The sequence below is a fragment of the Lepidochelys kempii genome, chromosome 1, assembly GCF_965140265.1.
Source record: "Lepidochelys kempii isolate rLepKem1 chromosome 1, rLepKem1.hap2, whole genome shotgun sequence".
NCBI classification, from domain to species: domain Eukaryota; kingdom Metazoa; phylum Chordata; order Testudines; family Cheloniidae; genus Lepidochelys; species Lepidochelys kempii.
Window position 1 is genome coordinate 305201179 of NC_133256.1, and position 25380 is coordinate 305226558.

At 42.3% G+C, this 25380-nt stretch overlaps 1 protein-coding gene across 2 annotated transcripts in view; it reads left to right on the forward strand.

Annotated features, from left to right (window-relative positions):
* CFTR (CF transmembrane conductance regulator) overlaps window positions 1-20542 on the forward strand; it is a 145537-nt gene extending 124995 nt beyond the window's left edge. For both annotated transcript variants that reach the window (XM_073328163.1, XM_073328164.1), the window contains 4 exons: window positions 3374-3463; window positions 14226-14398; window positions 16554-16659; window positions 19436-20542. In XM_073328163.1, the coding sequence (XP_073184264.1) occupies window positions 3374-3463; window positions 14226-14398; window positions 16554-16659; window positions 19436-19642 (576 nt within the window). In that variant the 3' untranslated portion in view covers window positions 19643-20542. The remainder of the gene's footprint in view (window positions 1-3373; window positions 3464-14225; window positions 14399-16553; window positions 16660-19435) is intronic.
* The last annotated feature ends 4838 nt before the right edge of the window (window positions 20543-25380 follow it).

Here is a 25380-nt window from a genome sequence, read left to right on the forward strand (position 1 = left end):
CATTATTGAGCTAGGGAGAAAGGATTTAGCCAGTGTAAGGAGCTGGGTTAGCCAAGTCAATATCCGGCCAGTATATAATCCCCAGAGTACAGAGAAGAAAGTATTCTGGAGTCAGAAGGAACCAGGCTGGGCCGAGAGACAGACTGTGAGAGAGCTTGGGAGTTGGCAGCAGAACTAAGGGCAGGCAGCAGGCAGCTTAAGAGCTGGGGCTGAAACCAGAGAGCTGGGCAGAGAAGCAGCACGTTGCCACAGCACAGTGGCCTGAAGACAGGAGGTGTGGGGGTAGCTGAACATGGGACGCCTTGGAGAATAGCGCTGCAGGGATTCCAACAAGACTCTTACCTTTATACCCTGAACTGGCCTGCCCCTAGAGTCTGCTTAAGGAACTGCGGGGTTGTTCTTCTATTGTCATTAAGTAACGGTAGCTAGGGTATTTGCACCTTTTAGTTTCTAGCAGTCCTGGGAAAGTTAATCTCTATTACTCACATATGTGTGTAGCCTCTGAAGGGCCTAGCACTTCTGTCTCCTACACAGCACTCAGCTCCAAGTCTGTGGTGCCCCTAGCACACTACCAGACATCTAGAGCGGACTTTTGTATGACAGCACTCAGTGATGTTCTTTAGAGGGGTCAGTTACAGTATTTGGTGGCAATTACCACCACACCTACTTACTACTGTATTTCTGCACTATTTTACCTTGGCACTTGCCTATGATAGGATGCCAATTCTGACTATAAACTGTGGATCATATCATCACCTTGTGAGTGTTCATCTAGGGTGATTTTGAACTGGTACCCAAGATGCAGAAGGTTCCATATCTATTACCAATCCCCTGAGACATCCAGTTCCCCATTTGCCAGGTTTTCTTGGTGCATTCATAACCAGCACAGAATTCCCTATATTTCACGAGCCATTTTTTCCCTTGAAACATCTAACATTTACAGTGCCTTCTTTGTAATTTGACTCCACACTGCACATGTGAAACTAACACAATATTTACACAAGTGAGCCCTGTATAGATATTAAGGAGCTAGAAAGAAGGAAGCATCCTGCTGAACTGTGCAGGAAGGTGCCAGAATTCCGGACAACGCCTCACCTCATTTGGGAATAAAATGCACTTTTTTAGGTGCTATACTTTAAGGCAAAGACTTTTTGAAAGCAGCATTAACAGGAATAGCAGCAGTTTCAGAACAAGAAGATACTGTACTTCGTGTGTGTTGCACTTGGGAAGGAATGCTAGTTAGGTGTTATGAACCTTTTCTAAAAACTGGTTTGTTCAGTTAACTTTTCTTCACTGCTGCAGGACTAAAATAGCTACTTTATTAGTTAACTACATGGCAAATGAAGTGTGAATGCAGCCATATCAGACACAGCTTTCTCACTGCTATTAGCTCCACAGTGCCCAGTAGTCATAAGAATCTAATCCTGGTGCAAATATGCTCACCACCACCAAGAATTGTGACCCCTTTATGGGTTCCTGCTGCCCGGAGTTATGAGGGAGAGGTAAAGGGGGCATCACTTTAGCTGAGCAAGAAGGAACTGGAAGCCCAGCTCAGTTGAAGGGCATTGTTCTATCAGACTTACCCAGAGGCATGGGGAGCACATTTATATCCTTTGCCCTCCAGACAGAATCCTCTTTCACACTGACCAGCAGTGCAGGAACCTCATTTAAGCAGCTCCAGTGAGAGCAGAGAGGGACTCAGCACTGGTTTCTCATTTCTGAAGCCCTGAATAGCGCCAATTTATATCTGAAATCTTTGAATTAAGGCTATTTGAACACATATCCAAACCACTTTGGAATTTGACCAAAGCATCACTGTATAGTAGTTCATCTCTGGGGTATTCTGAGGACTGCAGTCCCAGGTACACCTCAGGTTATGATTGTGTTAGTTTGGTCAAACTATGTGGGGAATCATGTGTATTCCCCTAGCCATACTTGATTTTAGCTAATGTTTTCAGTGTCCCACTTGTAGAAGCATCAAAAGACACACTAAGGCTAAAAGTCAGTTTCTGCAAGAAATTAAACAGCTGTAATCACTTTCATTTCAAAATATGTTTCTTTTAAATAAACATTTCCAGTAGGAAGACAAAAGGGATGAAGAGAAAATATTGGCTCTCAACTTTATCTACAACTAACATTTGTTCAATGTGCACAGGGGAAGGAGCACAACCATCATAATATTTCCCACTAAGATACTGTGACATTCACTGACAGTGAATTCTGTCTGCTATAGGCAATAAGGTGTATCAAGTGACATAGCAGGTATCACGTTAGTTTCATCTCATTAGGAATAGTTGTGCAATCTCAGTACCGTTGGAAGTATAGTACTTTATTTCTATCAGAATCTAATACACCCCCATAATGTAAAAAGAGATTAAGCAAATATTTAATTTCAGCTGTGTCATCACTTTCCAAACTACAAACTGCACTATAGCATCACCACAGTAACAGGCGTGGTTCTCCCATGAGCATAATTAATCCACCTCCCTGAGAGGTGGTCGCTAGGTCGACAGAAGAATTTTTCGATTGACCTAGTGCTGTCTACACTGGGGGTGGACTTTTCACACCCCAGAGCAACATAACTGGGTCAACCTGACTTTTGGGTGTAGATGTTCACTTATACCAGTAAAAATAAGAAATGGAACTGCTTCTGGTCACATTGAAGTTAAAGGAAAAACTCCTACAGACTTCAGTAGGAGAAAGATGATTCTCAAGATTAAGAAATTTTCAGCCTCTCCACACACCCCTCCCTGACAGGGCACACAAAAGAGCGGAAGAAAGAGTTGTACAAAATGCCTGTATAAATGGATTATTGCTATTCCTCTCATGACTCAGACTTTGCTATGTGCTGAGTATCACTGGAACTAAACTGAGGCACAGAACTGCTGTTAAGTTTACACTGGATTGCGGTGATACATAAGGAAGTATTATGAAGCTCAGGTAACTTTTGGATGGTGCTGGTCAGTAAATGGATTTTCTGTTCCACAGGAAAACTCAAGATTTTGAAAAAAAATCATCCAAAATCTGGACAAAACCCCTGAATTTTGGGGGGCACTTAAGTTCTGAAAAAGAATATTTTGAATTTATCTGGACTTGAAGCATTTTATATGAAGTGTTTAACTATATAATGAAGTCAATTTCAAAATACAGTCATTTTGAAATGAAAAAAGATTTTTTTCAAAAAATGTTGAAATGGGATATTTTGACATTTTCAAACCTTTTTTCTTTCTAAAATGAATTTGTCAAGACAATTTTGTGAAAAAAAATTGGTTTAATTAAAACAGCGTTTTTTGACAATTTTTTTTCACCATCTCCACTTTTGGTATGCCATGCAGTTTTAAAATGATTTCTTATTTATTTTGTACTCCCACAGAAAGTGTTCATATTTTCTGGGTCTTTTCGGAAAAACTTGGATCCTTATGGACAATGGAGTGATGAAGAATTATGGAAAGTAGCAGATGAGGTAAAGCTGTTCAATAGTATTTGTGTTGTTCATCAGTACTATTTGTGTAACTCCCCTGTAATAAAGGGAGTTACAGTGGGAAGGAATTTAGGTCAATAACTATAAAATTATTATTTATGTAGCATCATACATAACATGGTGCTCAAACAAAAAACATTGTCCCTGCCCAGAAGAGTTTACAGCAGAGGTGGGCAAACTATGTTCCGCGGGACCGTCCTGCCCGGCCCTTGAGCTCCAGGCCCCTCCTCTGCTGTCCCCCATCCCCTGCAGCTATGCCGCTGCATGGGCAGCGTGGCTGGCTCTGGCCGGGCAGCGCGGCTTCCGGTCCTGCCACTCTGAGCAGCATGGTAAGGGGTGGGAGGGGTTGGATAAGAGGCAGGAGGTCCTGGGGGACAGTCAGGGGACAGGGGGCAGTTGGCTGGGGCAAAGGTGGTCAGGGGACGGGGAATTGGGGGGTTGGATAGGTGTGGGAGTCCCAGGGGGCCTGTCGGGGGCAGGGGTGTGGATAGGGGTTGGGGCAGTCAGGGGACAGGGAGTGGGGGGGTGGATAGGGGGTGGGGTCCTGGGGGTGGTTAGGGGTGGGGGGTTCCCGGGAGGGAATGGTCAGGGGACAAGGAGCAGGGGGGTTGGATCGGTTGGGGTTGTGAGGGGGGCAGTCGGGGGGGAAGTGGGAGGGGGCAAATAGGGGGTGGGGGCCAGGCTGTTTGGGGAGGCACAGCCTTCCCTACCCAGCCCTCCGTACAATTTCACAATGCCGATGTGGCCCTCAGGCCAAAAAGTTTGCCCACCCCTGTTTACAGTCTAAATGGGATAAGTATAAACCAAACAATTACAGGTTAAAACAGCAAGTATTTGGTGTTTCTATTTAACAGCTATTATCAAGGCCATGTCTACACTATGGGTACTATAACAGCACAGTTATGGTGCTGCAGCTATGGCACTGAAGTGCTACAGCGAAGATGCTTCCTACAGTGACGGAATTTTGTCCCCCCCAATCATAGAATCATAGAATATCAGGGTTGGAAGGGAACTAAGGAGGTCATCTAGTCCAACCCCCTGCTCAAAGCAGGACCAATCCCCAACTAAATCACTAACAATCACTGTAGTTAATCCATCTCTCCAAGTGGTGGTAGCTAGGATGATAGAAGAATTCTTCTGTCAGCCTAACTGCATCTACACCAGGAGTTAGATTGGCTTAACTATGGCAATCAGGGGCATGACTTTTTCACATCTTTGAGCAACACAGCTAGGTTGATCTAAATTTTAAATGTAGACAAGGTCTAAGACAGTTTTGCAGATGGTCTTTCTCATAATTGTTCTTTCACTGCCTGACCAAAGAGAGATTTAGAAATTTATATGAGTACCCTTGCTTCTTGCTCCTTAAACAAACTGCTTTACATCACCAGGCCATAGCCTGCCATCAGTCTGTGGACTTCAAAGGAAGTTCTTTGCACAGACATGTTGTAGGTAGATCACACACAACATATAGCCCACCCTTTGTAAAGTGGAGTTTTAAGTACTGAGTAGGTGACATATCTTTTTTTAACAGTGACCACATCCCCTAGAAAGTCAGCTGCAGCCAATGTGTAAACTGCCTATACCCTCAGCAATGCTTGATTCTTCAAAGGTCAGCCCCAGGAAGGAGATTCTAAACAGATTTTGGGTTTTTCACTCACTCACCTGCTCCAATTATTTTTTCATTATAATCCAAACCTCTTCTTTTCTCCTCCCAAACCCCTAAAAATATTCAGACTTGGTACTGTCTGTGTGCAGTTCAAAACTGTCTATGGCATTAAGTCTACCAGTTACTGTTCAGTGTATGGCTTAACCACAACTGTAATTAAATAAAATGTAGCTCAAGTGGTTATATTGTGTTATATTTACATAGTGTCTTAGAAACAAAACATAGAGAAAGGTTAATCCCTTGCTTATTACCCAATAAAGCTGCTTTTGGCAGAGCCAAGTAGAGGAAACGTTAATAAAACTTGCATGCAACAGAGTCTCCATGCTCTGATCTATTATTTAACACAGGTGAGGATTCATGATATGGCTCTGCAGGATGACCCAGCAAGAAACACAGATGAGGCACTCAGAGTAGCAGCCCTGTTAGTCTGTATTAGCAAAAAGAAAAGGAGTACTTTTGGCACCTTAGAGACTAACAAATTTATTTGAGCATAAGCTTTCATGAGCTACAGCTCACTTCATTGGAAGCATTCAGTGGAAAATACAGTGGGGAGATTTATATACATAGAGAACATGAAACAATGGGTGCTACCGTACACACTGTAACCAGAGTGATCAGTTAAGGTGAGCTATTACCAGCAGGAGAGCGGGGGAGGAGGGGAAGAGGGGACCTTTGTAGTGATAATCAAGGTGGGCCATTTCCAGCAGTTGACAAGAAGGTCTGAGGAACAGCGGGGTGGGGGAGAATAAACATGGGGAAATAGTTTTACTTTGTGTAATGACCCATCCACTCCCAGTCTTTATTCAAGCCTAAGTTAATTGTATCCAGTTTGCAAATTAATTCCAATTCAGCAGTCTCTCGTTGGAGTCTGTTTTTGAAGTTTTTTTGTTGAAGTATTGCCACTTTTAGGTCTGTAATCAAGTGACCAGAGAGACTGAAGTGTTCTCCAACTGGTTTTTGAATGTTATAATTCTTGACGTCTGATTTGTGTCCATTTATTCTTTTATGTAGAGACTGTCCAGTTTGGCCAATGTACATGGCAGAGGGGCATTGCTGACACATGATAGCATGTATCACATTGGTAGATGTGCAGGTGAACGAGCCTCTGATATTGTGGCTGATGTGATTAGGCCCTATGATGGTGTCCCCTGAATAGATATGTGGACACAGTTGGCAATGGGCTTTGTTGCAAGGATAGGTTCTGGATTAGTGGTTCTGTTGTGTGGTGTGTGGTTGCTGGTGAGAATTTGCTTTAGGTTGGGGGGCTGTCTGTAAGCAAGGACTGGCCTGTCTCCCAAGATCTGTGAGAGTGATGGGTTGTCCTTCAGGATAGGTTGTAGATCTTTGATGATGTGTTGGAGAGGTTTTAGTTGGGGGCTGAAGGTGATAGCTAGTGGCGTTCTGTTATTTTCTTTTTTGGGCCTGTCCTGTAGTAGGTAACTTCTGGGTACTCTTCTGGCTCTGTCAATCTGTTTCTTCATGTCAGCAGGTGGGTATTGTAGTTGTAAGAATGCTTGATAGAGATCTTGTAGGTGTTTGTCTCTGTCTGAGGGGTTGGAGCAAATGCGGTTGTATTGTAGAGCTTGGCTGTAGACAATGGATCATGTGGTGTGGTCTGGGTGAAAGCTGGAGGCATGTAGGTAGGCATAGCAGTCAGTAGGTTTCTGGTATAGAGTGGTGTTTATGTGACCATCGCTTATTAGCACCGTAGTGTCCAGGAAGTGGATCTCTTGTGTGGACTGGTCCAGGCTGAGGTTGATGGTGGGATGGAAATTGTTGAAATCATGGTGGAAATCCTCAAGGGCTTCTTTTCCATGGGTCCAGATGATGAAGATGTCATCAATGTAGCGCAAGTAGAGTAGGGGCATTAGGGGACAAGAGCTGAGGAAGCGTTGTTCTAAGTCAGCCATAAAAATGTTGGCATACTGTGGGGCCATGCAGGTACCCATAGCAGTGCTGCTGATTTGAAGGTATACATTGTCCCCAAATGTGAAATAATTATGGGTGAGGACAAAGTCACAAAGTTCAGCCACCAGGTTTGCTGTGACATTATTGGGGATACTGTTCCTGACAGCTTATAGTCCATCTTTGTGTGGAATGTTGGTGTAGAGAGCTTCTACATCCATAGTGGCCAGGATGGTGTTTTCAGGAAGATCACCGATGGATTGTAGTTTCCTCAGGAAGTCAGTGGTGTCTCGAAGATAGCTGGGAGTGCTGGTAGCGTAGGGCCTGAGGAGGGAGTCTACCTAGCCAGACAATCCTGCTGTCAGGGTGCCAATGCCTGAGATGATGGGGCATCCAGGATTTCCATGTTTATGGATGTTGGGTAGCAGATAGAATACCCCAGGTCGGGGTTCCAGGGGTGTGTCTGTGTGGATTTGTTCTTGTGCTTTTTCAGGGAGTTTCTTGAGCAAATGCTGTAGTTTCTTTTGGTAACCCTCAGTGGGATCAGAGGGTAATGGCTTGTAGAAAGTGGTGTTGGAGAGCTGCCTAGCAGCCTCTTGTTCATATTCCGACCTATTCATGATGACGACAGCACCTCCTTTGTCAGCCTTCTTGATTATGATGTCAGAGTTGTTTCTGAGGCTGTGGATGGCATTGTGTTCTGCACAGCTGAGGTTATGGGGCAAGTGATGCTGCTTTTCCACAATTTCAGCCCGTGTACGTCAGCAGAAGCACTCTATGTAGAAATCCAGTCTGTTGTTTCGACCTTCAGGAGGAGTCCACCCAGAATCCTTCTTTTTGTAGTCTTGGTAGGAAGCTCTCTGTGGGTTAGTATTTTGTTCAGAGGTGTGTTGGAAATATTCCTTGAGTCGGAGGCGTCGAAAATAGGATTCTAGGTCACCACAGAACTATATCATGTTCGTGGGGGTGGAGGGACAGAAGGAGAGGCCCCGAGACAGGACAGTTTCTTCTGCTGGGCTAAGAGTATAGTTGGATAGATTAACAATATTGTTGGATGTGTTAAGGGAACCACTGTTGTGGCCCCTTGTGGCATGTAGTAGTTTAGATAGTTTAGTGTCCTTTTTCTTTTGTAGAGAAGCAAAGTGTGTGTTGTAAATGGCTTGTTTAGTTTTTGTAAAGTGCAGCCACGAGGAAGTTTGTGTGGAAGGTTGGTTTTTTATGAGAGTATCCAATTTTGAGAGCTCATTCTTAATCTTTCCCTGTTTGCTGTAGAGGATGTTGATCAGGTGGTTCTGCAGTTTCTTTGAGAATTCATCACACCATTTATCATTCTGATGTTTTTCTGGTCATATTAAAATGTTACTGGAAGACATAATTTTCAACCAGAATCTTTAAAGATGAACTATAATGCTGAAATGAAAAGCATCCTAATAAGTGCCTCATATCCCAACTAGCCTGGCTGCCTTGGGGATAAGAATCGAAGGTGGGCATTCAGCACAGTCATACGTTGTGACTAATCTGTATCAAAAATGTTTTCCAGCCATTGCAATTCTCTAGCTTACTAAAGACAACTCAGAATGTAGCATTTTGTGACATCACTCCTTCCAACACATGTAGCAACTTTATGTCATGGAAAGATACATTCTGGGATGGGGTTAACAAACCCAGAAGTCCCATGGGAATGGAGGAAACAGTGGAGCTTTAGATTTGATTTTACCAAACTGGTAGAAATTGATGGTTTTTTTGCTACGCTGATGATTTGATAATGTTCCTTCAAGCTCCCCAGGATATATAAACTCATGTTTTTAATGGAAAAGTTAATACAAAGTTTCCTCAGCTAAAGATAAGCTTGTACTATGCCAACCAGAGCCTCTATCCTGAAAACACTTGAACATGTTTTAATATATGCATATGAGCAGTGCGTGTATTTGTGTTCATGCATAAATTCTTGCAGGATTGGACCACAGATGACTAATTTTATTTAGCATGAGCAAAAATAATAGTACTATAGCAATCAAAATATGCCCAGAGCCAGCTGTTATTAAATATTAAAATATAAATAATGTACATATAAGACCATATAAAAAAACAGGCCATTTTTGAAAAATGCTTATCAGATCATGGTAAGGAGTGCCAACATTTCAAGATGATAGAACAAAAAACAAAACAAACCACAACCTTTGCACTTACCTTTCACTGTCTGGTATCGGCATATCTGACTGGATAATTAATTTATGGTACAGTAATGCCAATCCCAACAGTCTTTTCCCACCTTTATCACCACTAGTCTCTCCCTCCCTTGTTTCCGTGGCAACCTCCAAAAAGCACACTAGTCTGTGTCAAACATCAAGAGTCTCTCTCTCTCTTGAGGAGGGCCACACATCTATTGTGTAGACTCAATTCAAAAGGTGCCAGCTTCAGGATCCAGGCAATAGTTGCCAACCTGTCTGGTCACTCTCAACTTTTGTGTAACCAGCAGCATAATTACCTACAAACCCAAAGGAACATACAATTATACAGCCCGGAAATAAACTGGACACACACCAATCACCTTTGGAACATAAGGAAGTCTTTCTCTGATAAGATTTTTTGAACCTGCTTCCCCACAGTCCTGCTTAGGTGTCATTTAATGCTATTCAGAGTGGTTGTAAAATAGCTCTGGCAGCACTTCACACTTCACTTTGCACAGGTATAAGTGATGACTCAGGCTATGAGACCGTCACGGAGGTCACGGATTTCGTGCGTTTAGGTGATCCTCCATGACTTCAGCCCCGCCTTGGCAGGGCTCGGGCTGTCAGCCCCCCTTGAGCAGGGCATTGGGCTGTCAGCCACCTCACAGCAGGGCTTTAGGCATTGGTGATTTGTTTATTGGCCAGGACCTGCCCGTGACTTTTAATAAATACACCCCATGACAAAATCTTAACCTTAGTGCTGACAGGATACAAGGCAGTGGAGAGTTAGGTCTCGGCTCTCACTCTCTCCCCTTCAAATAGACTGCCACTCTTCCTATGAGCTCCTGATCAAGTGATGAGTATCACCTGTTCTCATTAGTGCAGATTCAGCAATGAACTCCTGCTAGTTCACTTTTCAGAAGCTCCATTTATCTGCTAGTCCTGATCAGACTCTGGGGCTTACAAATGGAGCCTTTCTTCACAAAGCTTCAACAGTTCAGATCTAGGGCACTAATCTGTTCCTATGCCTTCTTTGGGGTTTCGTTCCCATGCTAAACAATTGGGAGTGGAGAGTCTCGTGGCCAAGGGAGTGCTCCTATAAAGCCCTGAAGATTCTGTACACCCCATTACAACCCCTTTCCAACAGTTTATCCCTGCCTCCGGCTCTCTACCTTTTCCCCCATTCATTATCAGTCTTTGCCTCCTTTTTGTTTCTTCCCAGTCAGCTCTGTTCAATCACAACCTCCCTCAAACACCCCACCTGGCCATTGTCTCCCCTGCACTGCTCATCCCATGGAATGGACAAGAGAGTCAGACAACCAGCACCAGAAAAATTCTCTTCCCCCTTTTGTCTCCTGGACTTATGGCAACTCTGGTAGTGGGGCATAGTCTGCTTCCTGCATCCAGGGCTTGGCTGGCTTTCTCTCCCTGCTCACGAGGTCCACAGCAGGAGGTTCATTCTTTTTCTTCCCCACATCACAGGGAAGAGAGTGCCGTGATGGTTCCTTCCCATCCTCCTACACAGACTGTGGTGGAAGTTCCAGGGATGAGAAGTGGGAGTTGGCTAGTGGCTGTAGGTTCAGACTAAAGCTGATTAGAATTATTTTGTCTCTCTGTGGAAGATTTTGACTAAAATGATGGGGAAGGGTCCCACTTATGTCAAAACTTTCAGTAGAAAATTGAATTTTTAGCCAAAAACTAAATGTTTATTTTTGAGTGAAAATTTTAGTTTCCAAATGGAAAAAGACACATTTTTAAAAAAATATTTTATATATTTATTGAGACATGCGGACACTTTCTGTGAAAGTTTGGTCAAAAAACAATTTTTCAGTCACTAAAATTTGACATAACGTTTTCAGGGAGGTGTAGCTGAGAGGAAATAGCAATCTGGGCTCTCCTCACTTAGTCTTCTTGGAGCCTGCGAGTCCCAGGCATAGGACACTGCTCCCACTGCTGAATAGACAAGCAAATTCTAGTGATGTTTTTTGGTTGGGAATTTCGTCTCCAGGTATAAACTAAAAAGGAGATTTTTAAAGAACTAGGCCTTATTTACAATACTGAGAAGAATTTTTATTTTAAAGTGTGCATAGTCAGGGGGCTGCGGCCATTCTGGGACATAACACAAGGAGCCAGGAAAGTCACTTTAAGGAAAAAACTGTTTTTTGGCAATCAAATAATAAACTGAAAAATGTAAAACAAAGAGCAGTGAAAAAGAAATGTTACAGAATCATCCTGTGCATTTTTTTAAAATAGGCCTGATCTGATTGTGAATGGACTCTGTGCTCTCTTGAAAGCTGGTTTGTTAGAGAATGCTACAAACAGCTGATGTGACTTGGGGGAGAAGTCACATTTTCACTTGTTCCTGTGTTAAATGCTTCTGCTCCACCTTAGCTGTTGCTGGGTGCAGTGAGGACAGTCAGTAGCTACTGCTGAAGTCAACATCACTTTTTAACTTTCTTTGCAGCTCATGTTTAAGATCAAGGGCCTAGATTCACAATGGTACTTTGGCATTGTGATGCTGAGTGTTGTAATACCTAACTTTTGCCACTAGAACTCTCTGCAATTTGCAAAGCCTGAGTTAGGTGCCTCGGCTTCCTATTCAGGACAGGAGGAGAGAGAGGCACTTTAGAATGAGATCTAAGCTAGCCAATGGGAGATGCTGACAACAGGAATGGGTGTCAAACTCTGCCCGTCTCAGAGATAGGCATCTAAGTCTAGGTTGCACAGAGGTACCTACATTGGCTAGCAATTCTCAGCTGTGAACCCTCTTTAGTATTAGGCATCTAAGGCATTGCCCCAAGTAGCTAGGGTGAAACGTTTCCTCATAACTTTTAGTCCAGTGGCTAGGGTACTGATCTTTGTTGTAGAAGACCCTGCGTTCAAGGCCCCCTTTCACCTGATGAGGAGAAGGGAGTTGAACTGGATGTGTCATTTCTCAGATGCTTGGCTTAGCCATTATCCTATGGGATATTTTGATGTAGGTCTCCCTCAATCTCTCCTGTTGAAGCTGTTGCATTCTGTATAAATAATTAGAGTCATTTCAGCCAAAGAGACAGAGAGAGAGAGAGAGAATGAGCACACAAGTATGAGAATGACTCCACAGCCTGGTTTTAGAGCATTAACCCAGGATGTGGGTGACCAGGATCAAGTCCCCCTGCTGCAACCTTCAGCCGCCCCCCCGCCCCCCCAGCTGTTTTGTGTGAACTCACCTGAGGACCTGATGCAGTAGCCACCCTCCGAGCACACCTAGCAGCTCAGGCTTTGCTTATGAGTAAGACGTCCAAGTGCCTATCTTCCCCTGGTTTGTGAATTACTCTGTGGTTTAGGCAGGAGAAAAATGCTCAGATGCCTAGAGGGAGGCAGTAGTGCGCATGCCCAGAGGCAGAAACATATTTGTCTAGGGAACTATACTGCAAAAACGTAGGCACCCACCGGGTTCAGCTGGAATTTTGTATCAACATAAACCTGGATATAGCACCTAGGTACTTTTGTGGTTCTAGGTCAAAGTATGGAACGACTAAATTTGAACATTTTATTGTGGTGTTAGTGTAACACTGACAGACCCTGGTTGTCAGTGGGCGGGATTGAACCTGGGATCTTTGGAGCTAAATGCATGAGCCTCTACTGCATAAGCTAAAAGCCACGTGGCTGTTTGTTAAGGCTGTAGCAGACTCATTAATCTCTAAGTGAAAAGAAAAGGAGTACTTGTGGCACCTTAGAAACTAACCAATTTATTTGAGCATGAGCTTTCGTGAGCTACAGCTCACTTCATCGGATGGGCACATGGGACAGAGCACCACACCCAGGAGGTATGTGGGCAATGCTGGCATGGTATTTCAGTATCATCATGTTACAGTGCCATGCAGACTCCCTTGGCCAAATTTTGCTCTCAGTCAGAATCAGAAGGGCTGCAAAGAATGTACATCAGAACAGAATTTGGCCCCGTGACCAGTGCAGACATTGTTTTAAAATGAAAGCATCCTTTCTACTTGTATCAGTTGGCTCAGTAAATGAGCAGATAGCTGAGGAGTGAAGAAGTGAGCAGTGACCTGCACACAGCTGGTATGCTGCTGAAAAAAACCAAACCAAACACCAAACTGAATTCTTCAGAACTTCATCATCTGGGCTTAGGCATTCTGCTTTACTAGAGCTCCTTTATTAGATTAAAAGGAAGTGGATTTGGAATTCTTCCTGCCTTGTGATACAGAATGAAAATGAGTTGAAAAATTACAAATGGCATTTGCAAAACCAGTTTTTCCCTTTATGACCACTATTTTCAGTTTTACTGTAAGTTAAGTTGTTGCATATCTTATAGCAATATAATAATGCATATTTCTGAGTTTTGGAATTCACAAAAATAGTTGGTAAGGTCAAAGTTTCTCTGACAATGCCACTGGAAGATTGTTCAGGCCAAAGATTGTAGTGAGTCTAGGCATTTTGGGGAAACATGCTAAAGCATGTGGTGTTCTTGTAATCTTTCAGACAAAAGAAGAAGTGGATGGAAATAGTCTCAAAGCCATGGTTACAACTGCTCTGGAGATCTGTGTTATTTTCTCCGCTGGTGTAGTGTGCTGTGTGAGATTTCTACTCCTAGTAACTAAGGAGCCCTGGATGCTTTTGGAAACATCTTCCCTCAGTATTACTGATGATGCACATCACCACTGAATAAAATGAATTGCTTTCCTTTTAGATGGCTAACTCAGAACCTTTTGGTCAAAACACCAAATCTCATTCTGTCTTATAAGCAAACAACTTTAACTCTCAATGTTCTGACATAAGCCCCAGTGTTCAGTCTCAATCAGAAGTACATGATCTTTCACATCTTCCAACTCTTTGTTTTGAAAAATTTTATACCAAAGATTCTCATTTCTTCAGATCACATTTTCTGCTCAGTCTCAGAATCAAAAGGCAGAGGGGTTAAAAGGATGGTTTGCAGTAACAAAGAACCAGCAGTACCAATTTCTGTCATACAGCTTTCTCCTTTGATTTTTATCTCCTGCAGGTTGGACTGAAGTCTGTAATAGAGCATTTTCCAGGCCAGCTTGATTTTGTTCTTGTAGATGGTGGCTGTGTCCTCAGCCATGGGCACAAACAATTGATGTGTCTCGCCAGATCAGTTCTCAGTAAAGCTAAAATCCTGCTTCTTGATGAACCAAGTGCTCATCTTGATCCTGTGTAAGTTTTCCTGATTCTTTACTATATTCCAGTGTGAGGTAGGGAAGTCAGTGAGGCAGCACAGCAGAGAAAGTTATTTTGTCATATTTCTAGTCCTTTTTAAGGCTAGATTTCAACTTAAGGTACAGCCCTGAGCAAGGGAGGGTACGTAAACTGTACCATCCCGGTAGCTACCCGGGGAATCATTGTGCCTTACACGCGGTCCTGCCCCTGCTTTCTCTTTGCTCCAGGAAGATTAGTAATTTACAGGTGAGCTGTACCAGTGGTACATTACTACCCCTGCACTGGGCTCAGCTACTCTGCCAAAGTGTGCATAGTAGAAAGAAGAGTGCCATTCCTTACTTTTCTCTGCCTAGCTGTTCACAGGAGAGAGTAAGCAGGCAAGTATCCCCACTCACTCCTACACAGTCAGAGGGTCTGGGTACTCCCCTGGGTTCTTACTCCCTTTTGTGGGTGTACAATTCAAGTCACAATTTACCACTTAATAAAAATATTTACAACTTTACTTCAAAGGGTACTATAAACACCACATCTTGGCGGTAGGTATGTTATATGTGGGGAAACTAACACAGAGGGCCAATTTTATCCCTAATGCATGAGTACAACTCCATTAACTATACGAAGTTTCAATTTGACCCAAATGGATTAAGGGAATTGACTGAGGCCACAGAACAAGTCAGTGTCAGAACTAGGATTAGAAACCCAGAATTCCTGGCTGCTAGCCCTGTGCTCAATACACGAGAGCATGTTATTGTTATGATTACTAATTATTATTTCCAGCACAGTAGCACCTGGCGGGCAAGGCCCCATTAAGCTAGTCACTCTACAAACATATAGCAAAGACAATCCCTGCCCCAAAGAGTTTACAATATAAGTGTAAGGCTGTCGTGAACAGATGGATCTAGCAAAAGCTGAAAAGGAGCACAAGGAAACAATGAGACAGTTGCCTGGAACGAACTCCTATTTTAGAGCTTTATTACTCAGCAATAAAAACACTTTATCTTCTGTCTGAAACTTTTTAAACAATCTCCCTACCAGAGCAAAAACTGCACTATTTGGTTAAATGTTCACTGAGGCTAGTGTGAGGGATTAAAAAAAAGGAGAGAGAATTCCTGTGGTGAATTAATTCACTGTATAGCCACTTGCCTGCTATAACAGTATCTTTTACTGGTTTGAAGTAAAAATATTTTCAGCCTATAAAAAGCAGTGACTGCATGTGCAAAATACCTCTTTCTTGTAATATATTTGATCAAGTACCAAATTGTTTCAGTTGTTCTGAAACCATTTCTTAATTGCTGGTGCCTCGCCCTGGTAATATCTCCTATAATAGCACTCATTTTTGGACGGAATTCTTAGGAACTGCAAGTCTGAGAGACAGCACCTTGTAGAGATATTAATACCTTAGACATTGTCCACTGGACAGTATGGAATGAGAAGAACTGCAGGCCATTGAAAGATTACACACTGGAAGACATTTGTTAATTCTGAGGCCTTTTAAAGGTGCCAGAGCCTTAAATAAGTCAATAATTGTCAGCGTTTAGAGCTAACACCACCACTCTTATTATTTAGCCCAAGCTCTGGGACCCTCCCACCTCACAGGGTCCTAGACACTGGATTCCAGCCCCAGCCCGGACATCTACACTGCAATTAAACAGCCCAGCAGCCCGAACCCAGCAAGCCTGAGTCAGCTGGCACAGGCCAGATGTATGTTTTTAATTGCAGTGGAGACATATCCTGAGTGTGGCACTTCATGATAGCGCAGGGTACACATTTGTTAATACACTGAATGGTGAACATCACAGGCCTAACTAAACACCGCTGCTGTGTTTGATAGAGTATTAACTAGTTCAACTCCTCTCTAGCCAACCCAGAGAAATAGGGGAATTACACCAAAATAATGATAATACTGGATAGCACATTTACTAAAAGGGACATCATAAATTTCTATATACATTATAGAATTATAAAAATGTGTCAAATAATTTTAATTACAACTTAAATTTTATAATTGCAATTTACTGTAGCAGGAGTGTAATTTTATGTGTGTCATTCTGAAATCTTTACCTTGCACAGCTCAGTATTAAAAGGCTGTATGTTGATAAATGTGCCAATTTCTGTATAACATTCTACATGCCAAAACTGTTTTATCTTTCAGAACCTTCCAGGTGATTAGAAAAACACTCAAGCATGCATTTGCAAACTGTACAGTAATACTCTCAGAACACAGACTAGAAGCAATGTTGGAATGTCAGCAATTTTTGGTGAGTGCTGTATCTTTTTAAAGTGATTTCCTTATAATTGACAGATATGGGCTTTGCACAATATTTTAAGTAACTCTTCTATGGTTAGATTAGCCACATCTGCTGCCCGGGGTCAGTTCAAATACCTGGTGCCTTCTTTATTCTAATTGTCTGGAAGTGCCTAAGAATTGTCATCTTATTGTACGTTATTAAAACAAATATACAGGTGTCTGTATCTGTTTTTACTTAATACGGGCAGAAGAGCAACTAGAGAACTGCAACAGAAGTATCCTGCCTAAGATGGTTAGACTGCTGTGTTTCTCTCTAGAAACAACCTGAAATTTCCTTTCTGTGTTAAAAACTGTTAATCATTTGTTAAGGAAATGCCAGTATTGGCGTTATGTTTTTTTCAGTAGATAACAATGGCTAGTAAAGAAAATGGGATGAACTGTGTGTGAAAGCTGAGAAGTGGCTCTTAAAATCAGATATTTTCCTGTATACTTTCCTGACTCTCAGAGAGAGGGATGTTTTAATATTTCTTTTGCTACCATACAGCTCAGAATGTTTTCCTCCATATACATTTGGTCAAGTGCATGGTTTTCTCTTTAAATTATAGCCGTTTTAGAGTTGCATTGCTATGCAGTTGAGTAGCAAGCGTATAATCTGAAACGGAAGTGGACTATGCAATAAATAAGATATACCCTTTTGAACCACTATTGTTATTCTATATACTGGACTGTACCCTCATGTGAAAGATGGAGTTCTTTCTGTAGACCATCGTGGAGCCTGATTCATTAAGGTCCTTTCTAGTTATACATTTTAATTCACAAACAAAAGCCTTCTAACACACATTTAAAGTGTATTTCAGTGGAGTTTCGCTAACACCCAGAAAATATACATTCTTTCCAAACATTTAAGAACTATTTAATTTTAAAAACGAGAATGTCTGGAAATGAAAAGATAAGGGATCCAGTCAATTCCCCAAGTACCACTATCACCCATGCAATGTACACCATTTACCTAGCCATATCTTTGCCCCCTCATCTTGCCCTGTAATGGAAATATACTCTACCAACCCCATACGAGAAGATGGGATATTGGACAGTGAAGGGAGAGGGGTTTTATCCACACTGAAATGATAAGGATCAAAGTTTTATAACTAGATGGTTTTAACCTTTTAAAGCTTAACATGGGTAAAACGCGGTGCTTTTCCCTATCCCCCTCCATACTGCTGATAACCCAGGAACATTCCAGTCCCCTATACACATCCTCAATGCCCCCTCAGTCTGCTGTACCTTCCCTTCATCACTACTTCCACTCCTTGCCAGTCTCCATGTACCCCTCTTCCTTCCTTCCCCCAAAGCTCTCCATTGCAAGATCAGGTAGCAGAGCTCTTTGCCACCTAGACCCAGCCCTAACACCAGTCTGCCCCAGCTCCATGCCTGTTCACATTTTCCCTCTTCCCACCTCTGGGGCTGGATTAAAGCGATTGGGGGCACTAAACACAAACTCATATAGGGGCTGGCCATGACTCTGTGCTGTGCTAACATCCCCATGGCACCTCATCCCAGTGCCCTGCCCCTCATTGGGGTGACAATGTCAGGAAATTAGATTGATATAACTATGTTGCTCACAGGTGTGAAAAATCCACCTCTCATGTGACAGTTAAACCAACCTAACCCCCAGTGTAGACAGTGCTACTCAACGGGAGAATTCTGCTCTCGACCTAGGAGTACCTATGCCAACAGGAGAACATTCTGGTGTGTCCCTGTAGTGGTTTATGTGTTGACAAGCCCATAAAGGGACTGGGGCTTTCTTCAGGCAAGTCCAAAATACCCCCAGAAAAAAAAGTAAACAAAGGATAGCAGAATGGCAAACAATGCTTAACTTACACAGTCTCGTTTAAACAGCATAGCAAGAGGGTCAGTTTCTGCTTGCTTCCTAGCCTAAGGCTTGATCTACATCTGAAAGTGAGATTGATATAGTTACATTGGTCGGGGTGTGAAAGATGCAAGCTAACCCCAGTGTACACACAGCTATGTCAACAGAAGAATGGGTGCATTGACACAGCTAACTTCATTCAGGGAGGAGGTGTTCCTACACTGATGGAAAAACTCCTTCCATGGGTGTAGGCTGTGTTTACAATACAGGGTTATGCTGACATAGTTACACTGACCTAGCTATTCCGGTATAGTCTCTGTAGTGTAAACGCAGCTTGAGAAGGGAAAGCCCTCCCCCTTGGTTCCCTTCTACCAATCTTCCAGTGCTTTTTTGTATATCCCTGCTTTAATAAGCTCCTGGTTAACCCTTTCCTTCCCTTCCCTACCTTGGAGTGGATTTATTATATTATGAAGCTCTTTATAATATAATTCTTCGTAATTCCCTCATGAACTGAACCTGGTTTCCTCCAGCCCCCACCAAAATACAAGAAGGCACTTCTCAGCAATGCCAATAAAACAAAATAGGAGATTAAGGTCAAGCCTATCATAGTTAAGATGAGCTAAAGAGAGAGAGAGAGAGAAAGGACCATTTTTGAAACTGAGCACCAGGAACATTTCCCAAACACCATAATTTTAAAACTCTTTTTCTGGTTTGTAATGAAAATTAGTCAGTCACTTGACATTTCAAAGTATGTAAAAACAGCTTTTTTGCTCTTCTCCCAGTGTAAGTCCTTGAAGTTTTCCCTCCTATCAATCTGTGCTACCTTGCTAGTTTATGTAGTTAACTGAATTCTATTGATATAGGTCTAATTGAACACTATTGATATAGGTCTAATTGATTGAACATGTTTAATTAGGTAATAGAAGAGAATAAAGTGCGGCAATACGAGTCAATCCAGAAGCTGCTGAATGAAAAGAATTCCTTCAGGCAGGCTATCAGCTACTCTGATCGCCTTAAGATATTCCCACTACACCGCAGGAATTCAAGCAAGCGCAAGTCTAGACCCAAAATCAGTGCCTTGCAGGAAGAGACAGAGGAAGAAGTGCAAGAGACCAGGCTGTGAGAATGGGTGGAAACGCTTCCTCTTAGGAGTTCACTGGTGGAGTTTGGGGGAATACAGTACTGTACCTCAAAAACAGGAGAAGCATGACCAACACCACTGAAATTGCAGGAACAAGCACAGATTCAAACTTTCAGGAGGCATTAAATGACATTTATGGAAGTGGCTGCCCACCAATGGTCAAATTGTGTGTGAGGCATTACATATCCTTGAAGATTTACCACTTGTTCTGGTAAGCCAGGCTTCCTTGTAAAAGCTGCTTTTCTGTGGTACAAAACTAGATGATGGGCAGAGATAGGAACCCGTTTAGACCGACTTAATCATTTCATCAAATTTTCAAAACTTTTGCTGACGTGTGTTTGGGAGGAAGGGAAGGTGGCAGAGGAGGAATGTTAAAAAAAAATCGAGCTTGAATGGAAAACACTAAAATAAAAAATGTACAATGATTGTTTTAAGTTCACTTACTCCCTGAAAAGAGGTTGAGAAAGCACCAGTGACCCACTCAGAATATTTCCTCCTACTCATTCTTCAGGCACTTACTGTATTTCAACACTGCAGAAAAGGCAAATGCCCTCTCACAACACTGCACAGCTCCAAGCATGCAGGTGAGAATGAAGGAAAAAGAGGATGTTGGCTTGTAAGTTGCTCAACATCCGTCATGTCTCAGCAGTTAAAAGATGATCATGGGAGTTAATATTTCCTTCTGGAATCTAGTAAGACTATTGGCCCAGCTTTGCAAACACTAATTGGGTGGAGTGCATGCTGATATGGGCAGTCCCCTTGTAGTAAATGGCAGGACTTCCAGCAGCTGAAGAGTAATATTCTGTGTGTTTAGGTCAGACACCTTTACATGCTTTTTATCATAGTTTGTATAAAGAACAAAAACTTTGAAGTAGACTTTAATAATGGAACCAGTTTTTACATGCTTCTGTTTTTGCAGTTTTCAGATGCATACTGAACTTTTCTCTAGAATATTTTATTTTAATATTGTTGCAAACATTTATTACGAGAATGCCGTATTTTAAGAGTGATTATGCACTATAAAGAAAAATATATTTGTATAGAAAGAATTTTTATATTTGAAACATCTCCTTTTTATGCCACTAGTCCTTTTTATTGCATGTTATAGTAAAACTGCAGGGGGGGGGGGAAAATGACAGTATCCCAAAGACATCTCCACTAGCATCCAAAGTCACCTTTATTGGGACGCATGGAAGCATTCAGGCAAGACAAGTATGCTAAGCTTCTATTTAAATAAAAACGCTCTTAACTCAAATTGCTTATGTAACAAGTCATGATAGTTGCAACAGAAATGTTCTGCTGTTTCTACTAAGTGAACACTGCCTACCAAACAAAATGCATTTAATTTTTTATTCTATTTATTACCAAAGTAGACAACATGATGTACAGTATGTCAATAAAATTAAGACTGTATACAATTCCACTGTCTGGCTTTGTTTGGTTTGTTAAAAAGACAATTCTACTGTCTATTTCCTTGGGGGTTTTATATCTTATGGTTGCTAAGCTAAATGCAGATGTATCAAAATGTCTCTGGAAACAGTGTTGAACTTTCCAAGCCCTTAGTCTCTAAGGTGCCACAAGTCCTCCTTTTCTTTTTGCGAATACAGACTAACACGGCTGCTACTCTGAAACCTTTTAAATTGAGATGTTCTCTCTGATAAGGGCACAAACAATAATCCCTATATTACCACTAAGGGAAGTTTTGTGTACTCCCAACTAATACATTTCAAAATTTCATTACAAAAATTTCTCGTTTTCCCTGGGAACAAAATCCTTTTTAAAATATTCTTTTGGACTGCCAATAGTTACTGTGGCTAGAGCTGGGTGAAATTTTTTGGCCAAAACTTTTTTTCACAAAAAAAATAAAAATAAAAAAACGTAGATTCGAGTCCACCAAAACAATTCATGAATTCATGAAAATGGTTGATTTCATCTAACTGTTTTGGTCAAACAAAAAACAAAAACAAGCATCTGAAAAATCTAAACAATTTTGTTTTGAAAAATGTTTTAATGAAAACAAAATGTTTTGTTTCAGATCAAATTAATTCTTTCAACTTTTTGGTTTGCCAAAAAATTTTAACTTTCATTTTGGGTGGACCCAAAACTATTTTTTCCCTGAGTTTTTGGTACTGCAAAGGAATTGAAAAATCAGTTATTTTCACAGCTTTAGAGGTGACAATTTTGAATGCTTGGTTCTAAATGTACACCTCAGTGTCACCAGATGGTGCTGGCGAGCAGTTGTGCTTTGGTTTAATCAAACTGTAACCGTTTGTGAAGGTTTATGATTCTTTTTGTGATCTACAGGTTTTATATGGCATGCTAAGCAATAAATTGTTAGAATTTGAGTCCTGTCTTTAAACATTTACATTAACTTGCAGGTAAGTGAATTTGGGCATTTTTGTGCTATTTGGGAATAGAAGAAACCATGGAAGCTCAGCAAGAGAACTAGAAAGAGCATTTTTAAGGGGATGCTAACAGTCAGTTGGCATCACTATCTGAACATCTCTTCATTTACAATCAGAGTTTATAAATTATCCCCATCCAGAGTTTGTGGCTGAAGAAGGAGGTGTATACACTGTGACAAAGTTTCTCCTCTATCTTGGTGGGTCTTGTGCTTATTGGCAGATTTGCTCACCTTGGAGCTTCATGGCAGCCCTCAGTTTGGCTGTTTTCATGAACCCACAATCCAGGTCAACTCCTCCTGTGTCTGACCAGGAGTTGGGAGGTTTGGGGGGAACCCGGGACCACCCTCTACTCCGGGTTCCAGCCCAGGGCCCTGTGGAATGCAGCTGTCTAGAGTGACTCCTGGAACAGCTGTGCGACAGCTACAACTCCCTGGGCTACTTCCCCATGGCCTCCTCCCAACACCTTCTTTATCCTCACCATAGGACCTTCCTCCTGGTGTCTGATAATGCTTGTACACCTCAGTCCTCCAACAGTCCATGTTCTCACTCTCAGCTCCTAACACCTCTTGCTCCCAGCTCCTTACACGTGCACCACAAACTGAAGTGAACTCCTTTTTAAACCCAGGTGCCCTGATTAGCCTGCCTTAATTGATTCTAGCAGCTTCTTGATTGGCTGCAGGGGTTCTAATCAGCCTGTCTGTCTTAATTGTCTCCAGAAGGTTCCCGATTGTTCTGGAACCTTCCCTGTTACCTTACCCAGGGAAAAGGGACCTACTTAACCTGGGGCTAATATATCTGCCTTCTCTTACTCTCCTGCAGCCATATGGCCCGACCCTGTCACAACATGGACAGAATGAACATAGAACACTGAGCTCACTGCTTAAATTATAATCAGCTGAACTAGAGAAACACAATTACAGATTTCACAGTAGCAGCTGTGTTAGTCTGTATCCGCAAAAATATCCACAAAAAGAAAAGGAGTACTTGTGGCACCTTAGAGACTAAAAAATGTATCTGAGCATAAGCTTTCGTGAGCTACAGCTCACTTCATTGGATGCACGTAGTGGAAAATACAGTGGGGAGATTTTATATACACAGAGAACATGAAACGATGGGTGTTACCATACAGACTGTAACAAGAGTGATCAGGTAAGGTGAGCTATTACCAGCAGAAGAGGGGACGGGGGGGGGGAATCTTTTGTAGTGATAATCAAGGTGGGCCATTTCCAGCAGTTGACAAGAACGTGTGAGGAACAGCGGGAGCGGGGGAGGGGGGATAAACATGGTGAAATAGTTTTACTTTGTGTAATGACACACCCACCACACAACAAAAACACTAACCCAGGAACTTATCCTTGCAACAAAGCCCATTGCCAGCTGTGTCCACATATCTATTCAGGGGACACCATCATAGGGCCTAATCACATCAGCCACACTATCAGAGGCTCATTCACCTGCACATCTACCAATGTGATATATGCCATCATGTGCCAGCAATGCCCCTCTGCCATGTACATTGGCCAAACTGGACAGTCTCTATGTAAAAGAATATTCTTGACGTAAAACAAATCAGACGTCAAGAATATAACATTCAAAAACCACTCGGAGGACACTTCAATCTCTTTGGTCACTCGATTACAGATCTAAAAGTGGCAATTCTTCAACAAAAAAAACTTCAAAAACAGAATCCAATGAGAGACTGCTGAATTGGAATTAATTTGCAAACTGGACAGCATTAAATTAGGCTTGAATAAAGACTGGGAGTGGATGTGTCATTACACAAAGTAAAACTGTTTCCCCATGTCCATTTCCCCCTCTTCCCCCCCCCCCCCCCCCACTGTTCCTCACACGTTCTTGTCAACTGCTGGAAATGACCCACCTTGATTATCACTACAAAAGGTTTTTTTTTTCTTCTTCTTCTCTCTCCTGCTGGTAATAGCTCACCTTAACTGATCTCTCTCGTTATAGTGTGTATGATAACACCCATTGTTTCATGTTCTCTGTGTATATATCTCTATATATATCTTCCTACTGTATTTTCCACTGCATGCATCTGATGAAGTGGGTTTTAGCCCATGAAAGCTTATTCTCCAATAAATTTGTCTCTAAGGTGCTACAACTACTCCTGTTCTTTTTGCGGATACAGACTAACACGGCTGCTACTCTGAAACCTTTTACATCTGAATAAACCAAGTCATTTTGGTTCTTTGTCTCTCTGAGTCATCTTTGGTTCCTCTTGGCTGCTTCTTTCATTAGCCACCACAACCACTAGTTTCAGAGTAGCAGTCGTGTTAGTCGGTATCTGCAAAAAGAAAAGGAGTACTCGTGGCACCTTAGAGACTAACAAATTTATTGGAGAATAAGCTTTCGTGAGCTTTCATCCGATGAAGTGAGCTGTAGCTCATGAAAGCTTATGCTCAAATAAATTTGTTAGTCTCTAAGGTGCCACAAGTACTCCTTTTCTTTTTGCACAACCACTGGTGAGTCAAGTAGTGGGTGCATGTGCAGATACTCCGGTCCAGTGGAAAGTACCAGGTACCACTTAGTTACTGTTTTAGAGGCAGGGGACAACTATTACTGATGTCTGCTATATATGCTTAGCAGGATTCAAGGGAGCTTAATTGATGGGAAGTGCTAAGTGCCCAAGCATAGAGAATGTCCGGAAGTGAATGAGAGATTTCTTGGACCTCTTCCACCTGTATCTCGAGAGAATCAGCTAGATATCTGAGCACATCCTGAGGGCTCCATCCATGGGAGATGGTGTAGATGGTCCCACCTCATCTAGGGGACCGGGACAATACAGCAGCACATATTTCCTTGTCCTAGCATGGCGGTTCTTCTCCTCAGAAAACTCTTCAAAGGCCTCAGATTAATGGTCTGCAACCTGATACACCATCCCAGGAGCCTATAGTGTAAGGTAGGAAGTTTTCGTTCCAAGAGACCATCTGGAAGTGTGACCTTAGGGTTTCCAATAGGGCCATGCTGGAACACTGTAAGCAAATAGGGATGGTGCCATGAATCTTGATCTGAAAGTAGAAAGGATCCAGGTCAGTGGTGCTGACATGCCTTGTACTGACAAACTTGGCATCAAATGAGCAGCACTGAAGAGACTAGAACTGATGCAAGTGGTACAATATCAGCTGGCATTGAAGCACTTAATACAGAGGTAGCCCCCGATGCTCTGACTTCAGCACCAGAGGCAGCTGATTTGAAACCTGAGACTGTGCTGGCGTCCCAGTACCATGCTTCCTCAGAGCTTCTGTGGTAACCAACTTGGCCCTTAAGAGTCTCCTTTGATCAGGAGTGGTGAGGGCA